The sequence below is a fragment of the Scyliorhinus canicula genome, chromosome 30, assembly GCF_902713615.1.
Source record: "Scyliorhinus canicula chromosome 30, sScyCan1.1, whole genome shotgun sequence".
Classification (NCBI taxonomy): domain Eukaryota; kingdom Metazoa; phylum Chordata; class Chondrichthyes; order Carcharhiniformes; family Scyliorhinidae; genus Scyliorhinus; species Scyliorhinus canicula.
In genome coordinates, this window is record NC_052175.1 from 3,099,407 (window position 1) to 3,120,272 (window position 20,866).

The 20,866-nt window shown below is 45.2% G+C and overlaps 2 protein-coding genes across 2 annotated transcripts; both read right to left on the reverse strand.

Annotated features, from left to right (window-relative positions):
* Nucleotides 1–257: 257 nt before the first annotated feature.
* LOC119958582 (probable G-protein coupled receptor 139) lies at nucleotides 258–5,075 on the reverse strand. Its single transcript, XM_038787062.1, has 2 exons — nucleotides 5,027–5,075; nucleotides 258–1,144 (listed from the first exon to the last, which is right to left on the reverse strand). The coding sequence occupies exons 1-2, from the start codon at nucleotides 5,073–5,075 to the stop codon at nucleotides 258–260; spliced, it is 936 nt and encodes a 311-aa protein (XP_038642990.1).
* Nucleotides 5,076–19,759: 14,684 nt separating this feature from the next.
* LOC119958583 (probable G-protein coupled receptor 139) lies at nucleotides 19,760–20,638 on the reverse strand. Its single transcript, XM_038787063.1, has one exon. The coding sequence runs from the start codon at nucleotides 20,636–20,638 to the stop codon at nucleotides 19,760–19,762; it is 879 nt and encodes a 292-aa protein (XP_038642991.1).
* Nucleotides 20,639–20,866: the final 228 nt, after the last annotated feature.

Here is a 20,866-nt window from a genome sequence, read left to right on the forward strand (position 1 = left end):
GCCTTTCACTGACATCCCATTAGCGAGGCAGACCCCATTTGATCAGCATTACTCTGGTGCCCGGCTCTGTCACATGCTGGCGTATCTCTGATATCTCCCTAAAATTGTTCAATTCTCCAGACACTTTCATTTGAGTCTTACAGCGGCCACATCTTTCTCCTTATTAGCTGATTTATTTTTATCCTACTGCTGTTTCCAAAGGCACCGTGTTCCAGTCTCTTACACTCTAAATAGTAGGGCTGCTAGAAAGTGTTATTTTAATCAATGTATGGAGCAATTGACGTAAACGGGTATTTCAGCATTCTCTTCAACTCTTCTCTGAACTTCGGCTGAGTCACCACATAAATAAAAGTGTTTGTGCAGCAGCTTAAATTCCGCAGCATATATGCAACTGACCGAAAGGTCTGATATTCCCTTCCGTCTAAAAGGGGTTTTAACACTTTCAGCAAATGTAAAACGTCTGGTGACCATAGTATTATAAAGCTGATGGATATGGAGAAGAGTAACATAACAGTTGTTTTTCTGCTCTCGATCTCAGGGTCACTCTCTTTATCTCCTTTTTTCTGACCCTTGAATGAGTTACGAGCTCGGCTGACCATTAATATGCGCCTGAATATCAGAGCGTTGAGGATCAGTATTAACGCAATTGGGATCATTGGGGTCAACGCCATTGATAATACAGCAAAGCTCCGCCATCTAGTGTCAGTGAAATAGCCGTTCTTAAGATAACAGCCCCATGGCAGATTGTCGATTATTTTCCCATGTTTAAATTGAAAGTACACGGGAACATTTTTTAAACAGAAAAGAATGGTGGTTGTTGCAAGAACTGTAACAGCAGTTTTATTGGTGCAATAAGTAGCTTTCAGCTTATGGGAACAAATGGCGACAAATCGATCAAAGGTGAACATGACAGTGAACCAGACAGAAAGGTCTACGGCTGCTTCTCCAAGGGCATGGACAACACTACATACAGGGGTCAATATCAGGAAAGACTGTGGATAATAATAGACACGTAACTGCCACAATCTGATCTCAATGACAATGAACATCAGATCCCCGGATGCCATAGCCAACAGGTAGCGAGTGCTGCAGCTGGAGAGGCCACACTTTCCCCGGAGAAGGACCAGTATCGTCATTAAATTAACTGTGGAGAGAAGGAAACACAACATAGTAATTACATAATATCTATTTGATATATTCTTTCATGGTGTCCGTGCGGCCTGATTAAGAAACCGCGTATTGTAAACGTCCAGTTTGCATTGAGAAGGTAAATGGAAACAGCTTTCTCCAACTGAGAAAAGGGGGAAAGCGGTGGGGAGAGCGGGACTCACAGATAAAATGTGAACCTGGTAACACTGGAACCATGTAAGCAGATTGATTGTTATGTACTAGAAACTTGGGAGTCATCTTCTTACTTGGTAAAAGGAAATGATTAGTATCCATTGACGATAGCTCTGATTTCTATATCCAAGTATAAAACATAGTTTCCCCTATTACTTCCCATTCCACCGTTTACAATTTCGATGCCAATCTAATACATAGAGATCCCTTTTATTTCGCAGTTTTTATTTTATCATACTATCTCGCTGACTTTCGTATTTAAGACCATAAGATATATGAGCAGAATTGGGCCACTTGACCCATCGAGTATTCTCGCCATTCAACCATGGCTGATATTTTCTAATCCCCATTCTTCTGCCATCTCCTCATAACCCTTGATCCCTCGTTAATCAACAATCTATCTATCTATCTCTTTCTTAAAGACACTCGGTGACTTGACCCCCGCAGTCTCATGCGGCAGAGAGTTCGACAGATTCATCACCCTCTGGCGTTTTTTATAACTTCTCTGAAACGTCCATATTCGGCCCGATTGTCGTTTTATCCTTCTACCTCTGCTATCAGCCTATCTTTTCTTATCCAACTTAATTCCTGTCTATTGCGTTATTCAATGAGCTATTGAATTGGTTGTGTGAACTCTCTTTTCTCTGAAAACAGTGTCCCAAAATGACTGTGAACCATCCTCCACGAACCGTTGATTTCACTTTATCTCATAAAAACAACAAATAACAAACATTTATTTTTTTTTTCTTCACTGTCTTTCAAGGAGTAATAAACCCCCAAATTACAAGAAACAATAACATTATTAATAAGACTTTCCGAAATGCATAAATATTATGAATCGTAAGTTAGGACGATAAAGGTTATTCATTTATTGGTCAATACTAATAAACCGCAGCCATATTAAAACATGTTTTCAAATAAATAGACTGACATATGGAAGCAATAATGCCAGAAATATGAATAATTAACTTAAGTACAATAACAGAAAAATCTCACCATAATTTCGGGCCTGTCTCTCAGCAAAATTCTTCATCAGCAATTTAACTCACGACATTAGGGGCAGCACGGTAGCATGGTGGTTCGCATAAATGCTTCACAGCTCCAGGGTCCCAGGTTCGATTCCGGCTTGGGTCACTGTCTGTGCGGAGTCTGCACATCCTCCCCGTGTGTGCGTGGGTTTCCTCCCGGTGCTCCGGTTTCCTCCCACAGCCCAAAGATGTGCAGGTTAGGTGGATTGGCCGTGCTAAATTGCCCGTAGTGTCCAAAATTGCCCTTCCTGTTGGGAGGGATTACTGATAAATGGGAATAGGGTGGAGGTGTTGACATTGAGTGGGGTGCTCTTTCCAGGAGCCGGTGCGGACTCGATGGGCCGAGTGGCCTCCTTCTGCAATAACTCTATGAACGGGGACACTGGATATTTTACATCCATCCAGCAGGCACATGAGGCATTGGTTTAGTGTCTCGGCTGAATCACGGCAACTCCAGTATGGCACCAGTGGGTCAGGGTCAGCATTAGGATGTCATCCTTATATCACTGCGCGAAATATGGAAGGTGAAAATTCTAGATTAGATACTCAAATGAGATGTGAGGAGTCGTGTACAGGCGAACGTAAACAGGGAAAGTTTGATCTCTGTTCGAGTGGAGAGTTGAGGGATATGATATAAAACAGGATGATGAGAAAATATACATTGAAAATGGCTACTTATGGATGAATTTTAACATTTTTATTTCATTATAGACTTGCGTTTATTATGATCATTTCGTGTCCGGGACAAATGTCTGTATGTTAACAGACCAATATATATGTTCCTCAGCTCTGTGTACCCCCTTGCAGCGACATAACTCACAGTGCTGGGGGTAGCGAATGCTGCAGAGGTCTGATGTAGAGACTCTAAGTGAGCTATGTAATACGTTACTTTAATGCGATAGCTAAAACTGATAACCTAATATCCATGCTTGGTAACAACAAAGAATGAAACTCAAGTGTGTAGAAGTCGCAGTTTGTGAAGATAATTCTGGCCAGAGTATTCACCAGCAGCACAACATCTTTAAAGATAGTTCACTTTGCAAAAGAATGAGTAAGGATTCAAAGGATCGACATAAGGTTACATTATTCAGCGAATGTTAACAGAAATTAATTTCTTAACCACCTGCTCTTTGTGGATACAATTCAAATAAAAAAGAATAATCACAACCAATTAGACTTGAGACATATTACATAATATCTTCCACCGACAGACAATGTCCTGCCCTTCCGTACCGATTACAGACAGGCATGTCAGAAATGGGAAAAACGCGGGCGCCAATAATCAATCTGAAACAGTGATGTCAAGGAGTTTTCCACCGCACTCAGAGATCACAGTGACGGCTGACTCGAGTTATTCATCGCATGAAAGATTCATGCCATGGGGGAGATTTGAACAGATTGTCGCCGTACCTATTGTAATTTTGAATAATGCCTGGTAATATTTCTGATTGGCAGAATATCTTGAGAGCATCAAATATCACTTGTTTCGGTGCTGGCAATGCTGTCCTCGGAGATGTTACAGTATTCCAATACAGCCCAACATTAACGACAAGAACATCACTCGGCTTCTGCGTCGCCAGTTTACAGCTTTCGGGACACAACACTGAGTTCAACAATTTCAGACCATATATTCAATCCTCCATTTTGGTTTATTTCCCCCTCGTTCCAGTCTCTATCATGTTCTAATATTTTGCTTTCAGACAGGGAAATCCCATTTGCTGCTATTAACACATTATTCTACTTTGATCAAAGCTTAAGTCTTTAATGTCATAATCACCACCAACGTTATCCTTTGTTCCAAAACGTATTTGTCAGTTCATCTGCTCTGCCCCCGATATCCCTCTGATCTTATATTCCGCACCCGATTCCCCCTTTATTCAACAGAATTACTCCAATCACATGTCTATGTATCTCTTATCCTGACACTAATATGTAGCTGGGATGTTAAGACTTGTCTCTCTTCATAGACGCTGTGAGATTCGTTGCGATATTCTGCCATTTGATGATTCCTGGCTAGTTTTGTAGCATCAGGACTATTTTACATTATGTTTTTTTACGATTTTGTTGGGCATTTGAAAGTTCCAGTTGGAGGATTAACTTTTCCTCTTGTGAGGGAGACAATTGCAGGCAACGGTTTAAATAAAGTAACTTTCGTTTTATTCAGGCCGTATCATTTATTATCACCGAAAGCCTCTTGTCTGCAGATTCTGTGCCCAGAATTTCAATGCAGATTGTGTGATTCAATTAATTAAATGCTGATTTGAAAATATATTTTCTTGTAGACAAAATGCAGATAACTCAATTCATACATAATCACGATGGCCAGGAGCTCCGCTCAAGTTAGTGACAATCTAACATAGCCTGTCAAAAGGCAATATTATCATACTAACTCAGACTAATGTCTAACTCAACAATATCCACTGTGCAACGTAAACACATCGCTTTTTAATTGATCGAGACTCTGGCGGCAGATTCGGTTTTTTCGTGCCGGTTACTAACTATGCAGGCAATGTGGAAGATATCACCAGTATTTATATACTAGGCAGAACTAGGTCAGTAAGTTACATATTACACAGAATGTGGCGTATTAAACAGACTGAAACCAGATACAAGCTGGTACACACATTCACACAATCTCAATGATTTTATTGACTTACCAGGAACACCAACGACGGCGACAACCAAATAGAAATGTTTGTTGACCATATTTACGGGATTAGGCATTGTCCTGAGGTGCGTTCTATCTCTGTGTCCTGTAGAAAATGTGCCGGACTTAATCGGTGAGGAGATGTTTTCAAAGCCCTTTTATTTTATATTCTGCAAAATCTCCACTGGGCATTGAAGTTACAATAATAATTAGCATTTCTTTTAAATATTTGAAAAATCAAATTACGGCAGCTGTGTTAATTCCCTCTTGATCTGGACTATATTTAGCTCTGCTTTTCAATTGGAAAGACAATTCCACATCATTGCTCTTTCGTGGTAACTCGAAGTTGAATTGACTGAGCATGGTAATTTTCTACCAAACATTAGTAGCCCGTGCTTAATTGTACCGATTTTGAAGGAAAACCTCTCAGCCACAATCAGAAATGCAGCACAGACTGGCCAGCGTTCTTCACGCCAGAGTGGGATTATTCAGTTTACTGTCAATTATCCTATTTACACACTGGAATTTTCAAACTCCATCATTGATACGTTGGCAACCGCCCCCTCCCCCCACCGCTACACGTCCACTCAGACATAATTGGCTGCATTCCCGTCCCATTTGAAACTTCATTCCGTAGTGATAATATCCTACAATCTCCACCCGCCAATCTCCCTCAGAATCATATGCATATGAGTATGATCAGCTCCCATTCCTCGAAAGGTACATGTGTCCACCTTTTCCAATCTATTCTGATAAGCTAAACCCTTTACTTTTTGGAACCAGCTCAGTACATTTTCTACGAACCCCATCAAATGCAGGTACATTTCTACGTAACCATGAGAAACCATTTGCAGAAACACGAGGTTGGGAAGGGCATTCAACAAGTAATCTGAGATGCATCTAACAAGGATATATCGACGATCATGGGTGATTTTAATGTTCACATAGATTGGGCAAATCAAATTAGCCAAAATGCCGCAGAGGACGAATTCCTCGAGTATATACGGGATGTTTTTCTTGACTGATACGTGGAGGAACCAACTAGAGAGCAGGCCACCTTAGACTGGGTACTGTGTAATGAGAAGGGAATCATTGCCAATCTGGCTGTACAAGACCCCTTGGGGATGAGCCATCGTAACCATGGGTGAGAGCATCATCGCCATTGCCCAGGTGCTGGCCGATGTCAAACCGACTGAGAGGCTGATGTCACAGTCCCAGAGGGAGATGGCATAGTCTCAGAGGGAGGAGGTACAGTCCCAGTCAGGGATGGCCCACTCCATGAGCTGCATGGCTCTAACTATCTGTCCCTGGTAGATACCAGAGCGGGCCTCTAGGACTGGGAGCGCTTTGTGTTGGGGGAGTCTCATGGATGGCTCTGCTCGTACCGCCGTCCTATTGAGAAGCCCGGGGAGCATCGGGCACGCCGAGGGAGAATGAGATACTTGGGGCCTTGCCCGTGACTCCTGCAGGGTTGTCCCAGAGCACCACAACACCTCTAAACCCTTCACCACCCCCTCCCTCCACTTCCAGTCCCTGGTGCATCTGGTGGGCAGGAGGGAGAACAGGTTGGCACCACGCCAGCCAGGACGCCCGTGGAGTAGCCTGGCCCAACTAGGCCGGACTGCTCCAGGTCATGTGCGCCAACGGGGACACTAGTCACAAGGCAGGAGTCACAGCAGTCCACTTACACTTCTGCTGTACCATCTGGCGAACCACCTCGGCGCAGTGCGAGGGCCAGTAAGGCCACAGAGATAGACACCAATTAGATTGGCACGGGTGTGTGGCAGAGTTTAGTTTTAGTGTCTAGGTCACAGACTGTATGACCTCTTCACATTAAAAACATGTTTTCACCGATGAAAACTGTCTCTGTGCTCTGTCTATGGGTGCAGAAGTGGGGCGGTAGTGAGCGTCAGTGTTGCTGATGGTTAATGGAAGACTGAACCCCAGTTGGTGCGCTGTGCAGGTCCCCAACCCCCCGCCCTCTCCCCCGAACGTCTGCGTCACACTGTCCCCAGGGAAGAGACAGGGCAATGTGATGGAATGGCCAGCTGGCATGCAGGAACAAGGCAGGCGGAGGGACCAACTGCGGGTGTGAGTCAGACATTTGTCTAACGGCTTGAAATTCAGAACTCATCACAGAACGGACTGTCCCATGGACAAGACCTGCTCTGACCGGCAACTATTCAAGATTCTGATAAAATTTCCTGACTGGCAGCACGGCTGCAGTGGTTAGCACTGTTGCCTCAGGGCGCCAAGATCCCACGTTCAATCCCGGCCCTGGGTCACTGTCCGTGTGGGGTTTGCACATTCTTGTTTGGCCGCGGTAAATTGCTCCATAATTGGAAAACAATGATTGGGTCCTCTCAATTTATTTTTCAAATATCTTGACCTCGAACACGAGTTCCAAACACATATTGTCGAGGTGCGCTTGTGTGCGTCGGCAAACGTTGGTGAGGCCAAAGCGATGAGATGTTCAGATCCGTCCTCCATTGTTTGATTTGTAGAGCTGGTGTTTCACCTTTGCTACAGCTGCCGGCTGTTGTCAGGCCCACTCCCAGTACCGCCCCTGATTTAACAGACGGTGGATGGGTGCGAAAGTGGTGGGCAGTTCCGGGAGAACCTTTCCATATCAATGGACCAAGCCCCAGGCAGATTGGTGTTCTGTTGAGCCATCTGGAACCGGAGCTTACGGATTTGCTGTTACCTTTCCTTCCAGAGGCTGGGAATCGGAACGGTCTAACAGATAGACCAGGTAGGTTATTTGGGCGGCAATGAAGGCATATTTCCCCTGCAGGAGGCCAATATCAGCTTGCTCAAAACGCCTGAGTACCTCGGACAGGTTTACCAGATCTTCCTGGTCAGGCAGGCACTTGATCAGGACGTGGCCTTGAATGACCCCCAGGTGAGGTAGGTTGTTCAGCATGTTCAGCTTTATCAGCTGTGCTATTGGGCATGTGGAGGAAATCCTATGGGGTGCCGGGTGTACTCAAGTAGCCCTCAGTGCATGTTCACCGTTTGGAAGCGTCTGGCCTCAGTGGACAGGAGGACCTGGAGGGAAACTTGGTTCATGACGGATTCTCAAACGTCCGGCTTCTTGTGAGCTTTGCGTACAGTTCGTACCCAAATGTCCATGTTAATGGGGCCAGAGTACTTTCTTTGGTTCACACGTGATCCTGCAATAACGATGGATATATTAGGCCTCCTTCAGGGCCATGTGGGTGTATGCTGCACACTCCCTGTCAATATAATGGAGATGACATAATCAGTCATACCCCAGCAGGCTCGGACAATTCCCTTGAACCATCGCCAGAGGAAGATCGGCAGATCTCTGACGGCACGCTATCGTGTCCGCTATTGATAGTGCCCCCCCCCCCTATTACTGGCCTGCCTTGTGTTGGCGTCCATCCTTGTTAATGATTAATGACCAACGAAATGACGTTAAAAATACAGCGAGACTGCAGGTCCTGTAGAACCAATGTCGAGCACCATTCAGATGAGATGACCATTAATTTAAAGAGGATGGGAGCGACGCTTCGTGCAGCCACACAGTGCATTGCTGCTCATTGCTGCTGAGGTCGTGTTCGAGATAGTATGCCCTGGCCCGTGGGAGCCGTCAGCCCTGATACTTGGCAGGAATGTCCTCTCGGGGCCTACAATTCCCCTCTGTGGTCTCTGTGGGCTGTTCCAGCCGACACTGGTTGGTGGCCATAATCCTATTCCTCCTGGCCAGGGAATAAAGCCTACGGTATTCATGGCCATTATTATGACGGCCCGTGTTTCTCCTGTCCGGGTCCCACTGCCGATGACCGGCTTCTTCAGTTCTAGCCAAATGCGATAGCCGCTCGCTTCTGCGTTCTTGCCTCAAATCGCCTGTGGCTGCGCTAAAACGTCCCAGCTGCCCAATATCAGGCATATCTGTGATTAGTAGTCGCACCTCAGAGGCTTAGAAACCATGGCCCCTGCGTGCTTCAGCCGGTACCGACGGCAGCTGCATCCTGTTCTCGTCGCCAGTGTGTATCGCCAGTGTGTATCTGCAGTATTCAGAACCGACAGACAATACTTACAAATTAACGAAGAAAATTTATTGCAACACAAATCCAAACCTCCTACATTCTCCTGAGGCATTCCCCAATCTTCACCCAGGTTGGGGTTTTTATGCGAGTTGGGTCTCTCCTTAAATGGGAGGTTCATATTCTGAGGAGGTCATGCCAAACCATATGCTACTGATCCCAGTGGTCCACTGGTTTTATATCAGTAACCTGATGTAGTCACGCAAATGTGTTTCTTTTCTCAGTCTTTAACTAACCAGTTGTATTCCCTACACTTGTGTCCTTTCTGTGAGGAAGAATGTCGATATTTAACCATTTGTGGTCGGTACATTTGTGTCCTCTTTCTGGGAAAAGCGTGTCTGTCTCTATACAGTTGTGGTCACTGACAGTTGTGCTTTAAATTATACCTAAGATATTAATCATTATGGATTGTTCGGCATTGCTGATGGAGGCACATTGTTAGCTGTGAAACCTCCTCCACTTCGACCAGTTCATTCTAAGTAGTTTTTATTGGTGAGGCAAGCAATGTACAAGTGTATAATTAAATCAAATGTATTTATCTGTCAAACAGTAAGACAGCTACAGTTCTTAAATTACCCAATTAATAACAGTCACATTATTATTAATACAATTAAGACAACGAATTGATTCCAGCTGCTGCTCTGATCTTCTGTGTCTCGATTTCCTCAAAGCCTTCTACCAAAGAGGTGGGGCTCGTTTGCTTCTTTCGTCCGTCTCGTGCCGCGGCTCTATCCTTTCGATTAGCTCTCACCAAGTGTTCACTGGGGAAGGTCTTGGTTCAGCGCCAATATCCCCCTCTTCATGCCTTTCCAGAAAGTTCCCTGGCACTCTGCCAATGAAGTCTGGGGGCGCGGTCGCAAGACACACCGAAGGAGGCGATGGCAACTCAGCAGCAGAACAGGAAGCCATCACCAAGTGTCTATCTCTCGGTGTACTGTTTTCACAGAACCTTGTACCATATAAGTAACAGCGAGAAATCTGTGTGTCAGAATGTCTTCATCTGGGCAACCCAAAACAATCGAATGATATTAATAGGCCCTGTTCTGTCATGGTGTGGTGTTGATAGAGCCGGCCTAGACATATCCTGGCAGTCTGTCAGCGTCAGTGTATTTCAACTTGGCCAAGTTCGAATTCCCACCTCGTCTGCCTGGGACTGACTCCGGTTTTATTTCAGGTGTTCAACTGTTAGTTTTAGGTGTGAACTTTACTTTAAGGCCTACATTCCAGGCCTCTATCAGTATTACCACAACATTCAAAACAGAGATCGATTATTCCGGACGAATAATCAGAGAAAATTCTTCACTTCGACCATACGAAAAAGGAGCACAATTAGGCCACTCGGCCCATAGAGTCTGTATCCGCCATTCAGCCGTCTCCGATATTTGCACATCCCCATTCTTCTGCCTCTCCCCATAACCCCTGGTCCCCTTATAAATCAAGAAAATATCTGTCTGTCTTGAAGACACTCAATAATCTGGCCTCTACATCCTTCTGTGGCAAATAGTTCTAATGGTTCACGATCCTCTGGTTGAAAAATCCTCCTCATCTCTGTTTAAAAGGATCGTCCCTTTAGCCTGAGAGGGTGTCCTCTGCTTCTAATTTCTCCTTCAAGTAGAAGCAACCTCTCGACGTCCACTCTACCCAGGCCTCGAAGTATCCTGTAAGTTTCAGTAACGTCCCCCCTCATCCTTCTGAACTCCAACGAGTACAGTCCCAGAGTCCTCAACCATTTCTCATATGACAATTTCTTAATTCCAGGGAACATTCTTGTGAACCTCCTCTGGACCCTTTCCCAGGCCACCACATCCTTCCTTAGATACAGTGCCCAAAACTGCTCACAATACTCCAACTGGTGTCTGACGAGAGCCTTATATAGCCTCAGAAGTACCTCCTTGGTCCTGTATTCTACCCTATTGACAAGAAGGCTAACATTGCATTTGTCATCTTATCTACCGACTGAACCTGCACATTAACATTAAGAGAATCGTGAACAATGACTCCAAAATCCCTTTGTGCTTATGATTTCCTAAGCATTTCCCCATTTACAAAATAGTCAATGTCTAAATTCCTCCATCCAAAGTGCATAACCTCACACGTTTCCACACTGTATTTCATTTGCCACTTTATTACCCATTCGGCTAACTTGTCCTAATCGTTCTGCAGCCCCTTTGATTCCTCAATACTACCTGTCACTCTAGCGATATTTACATCTTCTGCAAACTTAGCAACCGTGCTTTCAGTACCTGCTGCCGAATCATTTGGAGTCTTTCCCAATCCTGTCATTTATCCAATGCAAAAAAGGCCCTGGATTGTTGTACGCTGAAGGTCAGGAAGGAAAATACTTGGACCCTTCACTGTCCTGAGTACTGGGTAAAAAGTGACAGACAGTATTGACTAAGGTCTCAGTGTACAGCAGAACACTCTGTCTGGTCCACTTCAACATCTATTTCTGTGTTATCTTCCGCCTGTTCTATTTCCATCCGCTGCTGTGAAATAACCAGACTGGCTTCTCACACACACTCCAAAGTCAAACGATGCTGGAAAGTTGAGACGAAAGCAAATCAAAGACAAAAAAACAGTGGAAATGTTCAGGATGTCTGACAGCGGGCAGGAGTGAGAAACAGAATTAACGTTGAAGCAATATTTCCCACAGATAAATATGACTGACATTCTGAACAAGTAAACCGGCAGATTTGTGGGAGGAAGACGACGTGTGTGTAATTGTCTGGAAGATAGGAATAGATTAAGTAGCAAACACATTCACCAATTACACTCCCACACTGAAAAATATTTACAGGAACGAATTTCCTCTAAAACTCCCTAGCCGAGGTTTAACTTTGCTTCAGTTATGATTTGAGTGTCCCCCAGATTAACTAGATTCAGATCGACATCAACCGTTTGTGTTTTTGTCATATTCTGTGTTACTCACAGCCCGTGTGTCTATGTGTGTGCGCCTGAGTGTCTCGGAATGTGCCTTGCTGCCTACCAATGTGTCTGTGCGTGAGTCTGTGGACACGTGGACGTCTCTTTATGTGTGTCTGTGTGCATCTGTGTGTATGTGAAAGGGTATTTGTCTGTATTGTGAACATGGGTTTTTATTCCAGGTGCGCCGGTTTCCTGCCACATCCCAAAAGACGTGTTGTTCGATAATTTGGGCATTCTGAATTCTCCTTCGGTGGCCCCGAACAGACGCCAGAATGTGGCGAGCAGAGGCTTAACAACGAAACTTCATTGCTGTGTTAATGTAAGGTTACTTGTGTCTTGTGACAATAACAATTATGATGCTATTATAATATCCCTGTGTGTCTGTACATGTGTTGTCAGTTAATGTATGTGTATGTCTACGCTATGGGGCTTCTGCCAGTTTCTCTGAGATTGGCTGCCATTGTGTCTGCGTGCCTGCGAATGTTTATGTTAATGTGTGTGTGGCTGTGGTGTGCATGTAAATGTGCCCCTGTATATCTGGGAATTTCTGTGTGTCTGTCTGTGAAAATGTCTCTGAATGTTTTGTTTGTGTGTCTGTGTGTCTGCCAATGTCTGTGTGTCTCTGTGTATGTGTGCATGTCTGCAAGTGTTTGTGCGTGGGTCTTTGAATGTGTCTGTGGTTGTATTTGTTTGCCTGGTATTGTTAGTGTGCATGTGTCAGTGTGTTAGTGTGTGTCAGAGTATGTCTGTGTGTGTGTCAGTGTATGTCAGTAAATGTGCCGGTATGTGTGTCTATGTGTTTAAGTCTGTGTGTCAGTGTCTAGGTGCTTATGACTGTCCGTCCGCGTACTTACAAGTGAGTGCCTGTGCACGTTTCTGTTTGTGAATGTGTGTCTGTGAGTAAATGTGTATGTCTGTGTGTGACAGTGTGGGTGCCTGTGTTTGGCAGAATAGTTATGTGTGTCTGTGAGTGTTTATATGTGTAAATGTATTTAACTGTGAGTGTCTGTGAGTGACTGTGTGACTGGGAGCGCCTGCATTTGCATGTATGCCTTTATATTTCACTGAATGTTTATGTTTGTGTGTGACTACGTGGCTGTGTATGTATGTATCTGTGCCTCTGTGTCTCTCCTCCATGATAACACGCAAGTCATGGTCCCCATCATCAGAACCACCAGAGGCCCAATAGGTTGGCAAACTGAGGTCAAACAGGGCAGCATCATCGCATCACCGTTCTCCTCAATCTTCCTTGCAGCAAATATTCACCCTCTCACCTTGAAGCTCCCAGCTGGAGTGGGGCTTATTCATCACACAAGCTGAAACTGTTCAAGCTCCAACATTTGTGTGACAGAACCAAGACTCCAACCTCTGTCATCGAGCTGCGGTATGCAGGCCTGTGTGTGAGCCCATTCAGAGGCTGGGCTACAAACCATTATCGATGCATTCACCAAGGCATATGAGAGAATGGTCCTGAAACTAAACATTTGGGGCTTGAAATCCATGTTTGTACAGCAGACTCCTCAGATCTTTGGAGAGATATCACCAATGTTGTCTCCGCAAAATCCTGAAAATCCACCGGCAGGATTGGGATATTAACGTGAGCGTCATATCCCAAGCAAATATCCCCAGTATCGAGGTGCTGGTCACGCTCGACCGTCTGCGGTGCAAGGGCCACATTTCCCTCATGGCTGACACAAGACTCCGGAAACAAGAGCGACACTTCAAGTTCTGCAAAGGCAAGCGAGCACCAGGGGGGCAGAGAAAAATTTATTACGACCTCTGAAAGCCTTCCTAAATCAATAGATCTAGGTAGCATAGTGGTTAGCATCAATGCTTCACAGCTCCAGGGTCCCAGGTTCGATTCCCGGCTGGGTCACTGTCTGTGTGGAGTCTGCACGTCCTCCCCGTGTGTGCGTGGGTTTCCTCCGGGTGCTCCGGTTTCCTCCCACAGTCCAAAGATGTGCGGGTTAGGTGGATTGGCCATACTAAATTGCCCGTAGTGTAAGGTTAATGGGGGGGATTGTTGGGTTACGGGTATACGGGTTACGTGGGTTTAGGTAGGGTGATCATTGCTCGGCACAACATTGAGGGCCGAAGGGCCTGTTCTGTGCTGTACTGTTCTATTCTATCTATCTATCTATTATAAAGACCGACACATGGAAATCGCTTGCCTCAGCAAGCACAATCTGGAGAAAGTGTGTCCGTGAAGACAGCAACCAGCTTGAGCATCGTAGGGTGGAGACCGGCGAGGCCTCATGTAAACAGTGCCAGGTGAGTGCAGAATCCAGATCGCTCCGCCCAATCATCAAGCACCAACTGCCAAACCTGTGCCAGAGTGGCCTGCTCCAAGTTAGGGTGTTTCAGCCGCTGCAGAACCCACAGACTCCGAGTTGAAGCAAATAATCTGCAACGCCCAAGAAGTAGAAGAAACATTGTCCCTGTGTTTCTGTGTGTGTGCGCGAATGTGCATGTCTCTATGTCTGCGAATGTGCGTCTATAAGTGTCCGTGTGTGTTTCTCTGAATGTGTCTGTGAATGTGTCTCAGCGTGTGGGTCTGTAAATGTTTCTGTTGGTGTCTGTGTGCTAGTGAATGTATGCTTGTCCGAGTGTGTGTGTATCAATGAAATTGAAAATTGCTTATTGTCACGAGTAGGCTTCAATGATGCTGCTGTGAAAAGCCCCTAGTCGCCACATTCCAGCACCTGTCCGGGGAGGCTGGTACGGGAATTGAACCGTGCTGCTGGCCTGCTTGGTCTGCTTTCAAAGCCAGCGATTTATCCTTGAGCTGTTAGTCTGCGAATGTGTCTGTAATTGAGTTTATGGTTAGTTTGTCTGTATTTCAAAAGTCCTGATACTGTGGCTGTGTGCGCGGCTGTTTATGTCTGATATCTTTGTCTGAGTTTCAATGAATATTTCGGTGGATATACCTGCGAATCTGTGTGTCTGCGAGATTTGTGCGCGTGGCTGTGAATGTTTCTATCTGTGAGTCTGGGAATGTTACCGTTTGTGCATCTGTGTGTGTCTGCGAGTGGCTGAATATCTTTGTTTGTGTGCCTGTAAATTTGTCGATGAATTATGTGTCTTGCGTGCCTCTGTGAATGTCTCTTGTCTGCGTGCCTGTGATTGTATGTGTGAATGTGCCTCTGGATATATCTTTGTGAATCTATGAATATCTGTGTGAGTGTGTGTGTCTGTGCGTCTGTCAATGTGTCGGTCAGTGTGTCTCTGAATATGTGTGTAAACGCGCTTGTGCCTCTGTCCCTCCGAATCTTTGTTAGTGTCTCTGAATGTGTCAGAAAGTTAACTTCTTCAAGTACCATTATTATTATTAATATAGCTCATCTAAAGACGATCATTATATAATCACCAGCAATTTTGATGATATTATTTCCAATTGTTGCCACCTTTTGATTTGGTGAGGAAAAATCTTTTGTCTGTCGGTGTGAAATGGTGAGAATCGATGCAGTGGGAGTGGAGGAGAGGATTATTCTGCTCTCTTACACTTCCCATCTTTAGTGGGCCGCTGTGACTCCGTTTATGTCCATTTGATGCCCGCTTATATCTGATTCACCTTTTGCCTTTCACTGACATCCCATTAGCGAGGCAGACCCCATTTGATCAGCATTACTCTGGTGCCCGGCTCTGTCACATGCTGGCGTATCTCTGATATCTCCCTAAAATTGTTCAATTCTCCAGACACTTTCATTCGAGACTTACAGCGGCCACATCTTTCTCCTTATTAGCCGATTTATTTTTATCATACTGCTGTTTCCAAAGGCACCGTGTTCCAGTCTCTTACACTCTAAATAGGGCTGCTAGAACATAGAACATAGAACATTACAGCGCAGAACGGGCCCTTCGGCCCTCGATGTTGCGCCGACCTGTGAAACCATCTGAAGCCTATCTGACCTACACTATTCCATTTTCATCCATATGTCTATCCAGTGACTACTTAAATGCCCTTAAAGTTGGCGAGTCTACTACTGTTGCAGGCAGGGCGTTCCACACCCCTACTACTCTCTGAGTGAAGAAACTGCCTCTGACATCTGTCCTACATCTACCACCCCTCAATTTAAAGCTATGTCCCCTCGTGCTGGACATCACCATCCGAGGAAAAGGACTCTCACTGTCCACCCTATCTAACCCTCTGACTATCTTATATGTCTCTATTTAGTCACCTCTCAACCTTCTCCTCTCTAACGAAAACAAACTCAAGTCCCTGAGCCTTTCCTCGTAAGACCTTCCCTCCATACCAGGCAACATCCTAGTAAATCTCCTCTGCACCCTTTCCAAAGCTTCCACATCTTTCCTATAATGTGGTGACCAGACCTGCACGCAGTACTCCAGGTGCGGCCACACCAGAGTTATGTAAAGCTGCAGCATGACCTTGTGGCTCCGAAACTCAATCCCCCTACTGATAAAGGCTAGCACACCATATGCCTTCTTAACAGCCCTATTAACCTGTGTGGCAACTTTCAAGGATTTATGTACCTGGATGCCGAGATCGCTCTGTCCATCTACACTACCAAGAATCTTGCCATGAGCCCAGTACTCTGCATTCCTGTTACTCCTTCCAAAGTGAACCATCTCACACTTTTCCGCATTAAACTCCATCTGCCACCTCTCAGCCCACCTCTGTAGCTTATCTATGTCCCTCTGTATCCTATAACATCCTTCAGCACTATCCACAACTCCACCGACCTTCGTGTCATCAGCAAATATACTAAACTATCCTTCTACATGCTCTTCCAGGTCATTTATAAAAATGACAAACAGCAGTGGCCCCAAAACAGATCCCTGCAGTACACCACTAGTAACTGAACTCCAGGATGAAAATTTGCCATCAACCACAACCCTCTGTCTTCTTTCAGCTAGCCAATTACTGATCCAAAACGCTAAATCACCTTCAATCCCATACTTCCTTATTTTCTGCAATAGCCTACCGTGGGGAACCTTATCAAACGCCTAACTGAAATCCATATACACCACATCAACCGCTTTACCCTCATCCAACTGTTTGGTCACCTTCTCAAAAAACTCTAAAGTTTGTGAGTCATGACCTACCCTTCACAAAATTGTGTTGACTATCGCTAATCAACTTGTTCTTTTCAAGGTGATTATAAACCCTATCTCTTATAAACTTTTCCAACATTTTACCCACAACCGAAGTAAGGCTCACAGGTCTATAATTACCAGGGTTGTCTCTACTCCCCTTCTTGAACAAGGGGACAACATTTGCTACCCTCCAGTCTTCCGGCACTATTCCTGTCGACAAAGATGACATAACGATCAAGGACAAAGGCTCTGCAATCTCCTCCCTGGCTTCCCAGAGAATCCTAGTATAAATCCCATCTGGCCCAGGGGACTTATCTATTTTGACATTTTCGAAAATTGATAACACCTCCTCCTTTTGAACCTCAATTCCATCTAGCCTGGTCGACTGAACCTGAGTATTCTCCTCGACAGCATTGTCTTTCTCCAGTGTAAACACTGATGAAAAACATCCATTTAATGCTTCCCCATCTCCTCTGATATCACACACAACTTTCCACTACTATCCTTGATTGGCCCTAATTTTACTCTAGTCATTCTTTTGTTCCGGATATACCTATAGAAAGCCTTAGGGTTTTCCTTGATCCTATCCGCCAACAAGTTTTCGTGTCCTCTCCTAGCTCTTCTTAACTCTCCTTTTAGGTCCTTCCTGGCTAACTTGTAACTCTCAAGTGCCCTAACTGAGCCTTCATGTTTCATCCTAACATAAGCCTTCTTCTTCCTCTTGACAAGTGCTTCAACTTCCTTAGTAAACCACGGTTCCCTTGCTCGACAACTTCCTCCCTGCCTGACAGGTACATACTTATCAAGGACAAGCAGTAGCTGTTCCTTGAAAACTCTCCACGTTTCGATTGTACCCATTCTCTGCAGTTTCCTTCCCCATCCTATACATCCAAAACTTTGCCGAATACCATCATAATTGCCTTTCCCCCAGCTATAATTCTTGCCTTGCGGTATATACCTATCCCTGCCCATTGCTAAAGTAAACATAACTGAGTTGTCATCACTATCACCAAAGTGTTCACCTACATCTAAATCTAATACCTTGCAGGGTTCGTTACCCAGTACCAAATCCAATGTGGCCTCGCCCCTTGTTAGCCTGTCTACATAATGTGTCAGAAAACCCTCCTGCACACTGTGTCAGAAAACCCTCCTGCACACACTGCACAAAAACTGACCCATCTATAGTACTCGAACAATAGTATTTCCAGTCAATATTTGGAAATTTAAAGTCCCCCATGACAACTACCCTGTTACTCTCGCTCCTGTCGAGAATCATCTTTGCAATCCTTTCCTCTACATCTCTAGAACTATTTGGAGGTCTATAGGCAACTCCCAACAGGGTGACCTCTACTCTCCTGTTCCTAACATCGGCCCATACTACCTCAGTAGACGAGTCCTCAAACGTCCTTTCTATCGCCCTAATACTTTCCTTGATTAACAATGCCACCCCCCCCCCCCTCTTTTACCATCTTCTCTATTCTTACAGAAACATCTAAATCCTGGAACCTGCAACAACCATTCCTGTCCCTGCTCTACCCATGTCTCCGAAATCGCCACAACATCGAGATCCCAGGTACCAACCCATGCTGCAAGCTCACCCACCTTATTCCGGATGCTCCTGGCGTTGAAGTAGACACACTTCAAACCAACGTCTTGCTTGTCGGTGGCCTCTTTCGAACTTTTAACCCTATCCCTGACCTCACTACTCTCAACATCCTGTACACTAGGACTACAATTTAGGTTCCCATCCCTCTGCTGAATTAGTTTAAACCGCTCCCCCCCCGAAGAGCACTAGCAAATCTCCCCCCCAGGATATTCGTACCCCTCTGGTTCAGGCGAAGAACATCCTGTTAGTAGACGTCCCACCTACCCCAGAATGAGCCCCAATTATCCAGGAAACCAAAACCCTCCCTCCTGCACCATCCCTGTAGCCACGTGTCCAATTCCTCTCTCTCCTTATTTCTCACTTCGCTAGCACGTGGCACGGGTAACAACCCAGAGATAACAACTTTGTTTGTTCTAGCTCTCAGCTTGCACCCTAGCTCCCTGAATTTCTGTCTCAAATCCCCATCTCTCTTCCTACCCATATTGTTGGTACCTATGTGGACCACGACTTGGGGCTGCTCCCCCTCCCCCTTTAGGATCCCAAAAACACAATCAGAGACATCACGAACCCTGGCACCTGGGAGGCAACACACCAACCGTGAGTCTCTTTTGTTCCCACAGAACCTCCTGTCTGTTCCTCTAACTATGGAGTCCCCAATGACGTGCTCTGTTCCTCTTCTCCCTTCCCTTCTGAGCAACAGGGACACACTCTGTGCCAGAGACCTGTGCCCCATTGCTTACACCTGGTAAGTCGTCCCCCGCAATGGTATCCAAAACGGTATACTTGTTATAGAGGGGAACAACCACAGGGGATCCCTGCACTGTCTGTCGGTTCCCTCTCCCTCCCCTGATGGTAACCCATCTACCTTCTTCTTTTACCTGAGGCGTGACTACCTCCCTATAACTCCTCTCAATAACCACCTCTGCCTCCCGAATGATCCGAAGTTCATCCAGCTCCAGCTCCAAGTCCCTAACGCGGTTCTCGAGGAGCTGGAGTTGGCTGCACTTCCCGCAGATGTACTCAGCAGGGACACTAGATGTGACCCTTTCCTCCCACAGTCTGCAGGAGGAACATAGAAAGTGTTATTTTAATCAATGTATGAAGCAATTGACGTAAACGGGTATTTCAGCATTCTCTTCAACTCTTCTCTGAACTTCCGTTGAGTCACCACATAAATAAAAGTGTTGGTGCAGCAGCTTAAATTCCGCAGCATAAATGCAACTGACCGAAAGATATGATTTTCACTTCTGTCTAAAAGGGGATTAAACACTTTCAGCAAATATAAAACGTATGGTGACCACATAATTATGAAGCTGATGGATATGGAGAAGACTAAAATAATAGTCGTTTTTCTGCTCTCGCTCTCAGGGTCACTCTCTTTATCTCCTTTTTTCTGACACTTGAATGAGTTACGAGCTCGGCTGACCATTAAGATGCGCCTGAATATCAGAGCGTTGAGGATCAGAATTAAAACAATTGGGATCATTGGGGTCAACGCCATTGATAATACAGCAAAGCTCCGCCATCTAGTGTCAGTGAAATAGTCTCTCTTAAGATTACAGCCCCATGGCACTTTGTCGATTATTTTCCCATGTTTAAATTTAAAGTACACGGGAACATTATTTAAACAGAAAAGAATGGTGGTTGTTGCAAGAACTGTAACAGCAGTTTTATTGGTGCAATAAGTAGCTTTCAGTTTAAGGGAACAAATGGCGACAAATCGATCAAAGGTGAACATGACAGTGAACCAGACAGAAAGGTCTACGGCTGCTTCTCGAAGGGCATAGGCAACACTACACACAGGGGTCACTTTCAGGAAAGACTGTGGATAATAATAGACAGGGAACTGCAGCAATCCGACCTCAATGATAATGAACATCAGATCCCCGGATGCCATAGCCAACAGGTAGCGAGTGCTGCAGCTGGAGAGGCCACACTTTCCCCGGAGAAGGACCAGTATCGTCATTAAATTAACTGTGGAGAGAAGGAAACAGAACATAGTAATTACATAATATCTATTTGATATATTCTTTCATGGTGTCCGTGCGGCCTGATTAAGACACCGTGTGTTGTAAACGTCCAGTTTCCATTGAGAAGGTAAATGGAAACAGCTTTCTCCAACTGAGAAAAGGGGGAAAGCGGTGGGGAGAGCGGGACTCACAGATAAAATGTGAACCTGGTAACACTGGAACCA

Excerpts from the sequence above, each read along its gene's own strand:
- LOC119958583 (XM_038787063.1), bottom strand. The coding sequence starts at position 20,638 with ATGACGATACTGGTCCTTCTCCGGGGAAAGTGTGGCCTCTCCAGCTGC.
- LOC119958582 (XM_038787062.1), bottom strand. The coding sequence starts at position 5,075 with ATGGTCAACAAACATTTCTATTTGGTTGTCGCCGTCGTTGGTGTTCCT. Across the intron at positions 1,145-5,026 it reads CGCCGTCGTTGGTGTTCCTG|TTAATTTAATGACGATACTG; the intron begins GTAAGTCAATAA and ends TTCTCTCCACAG.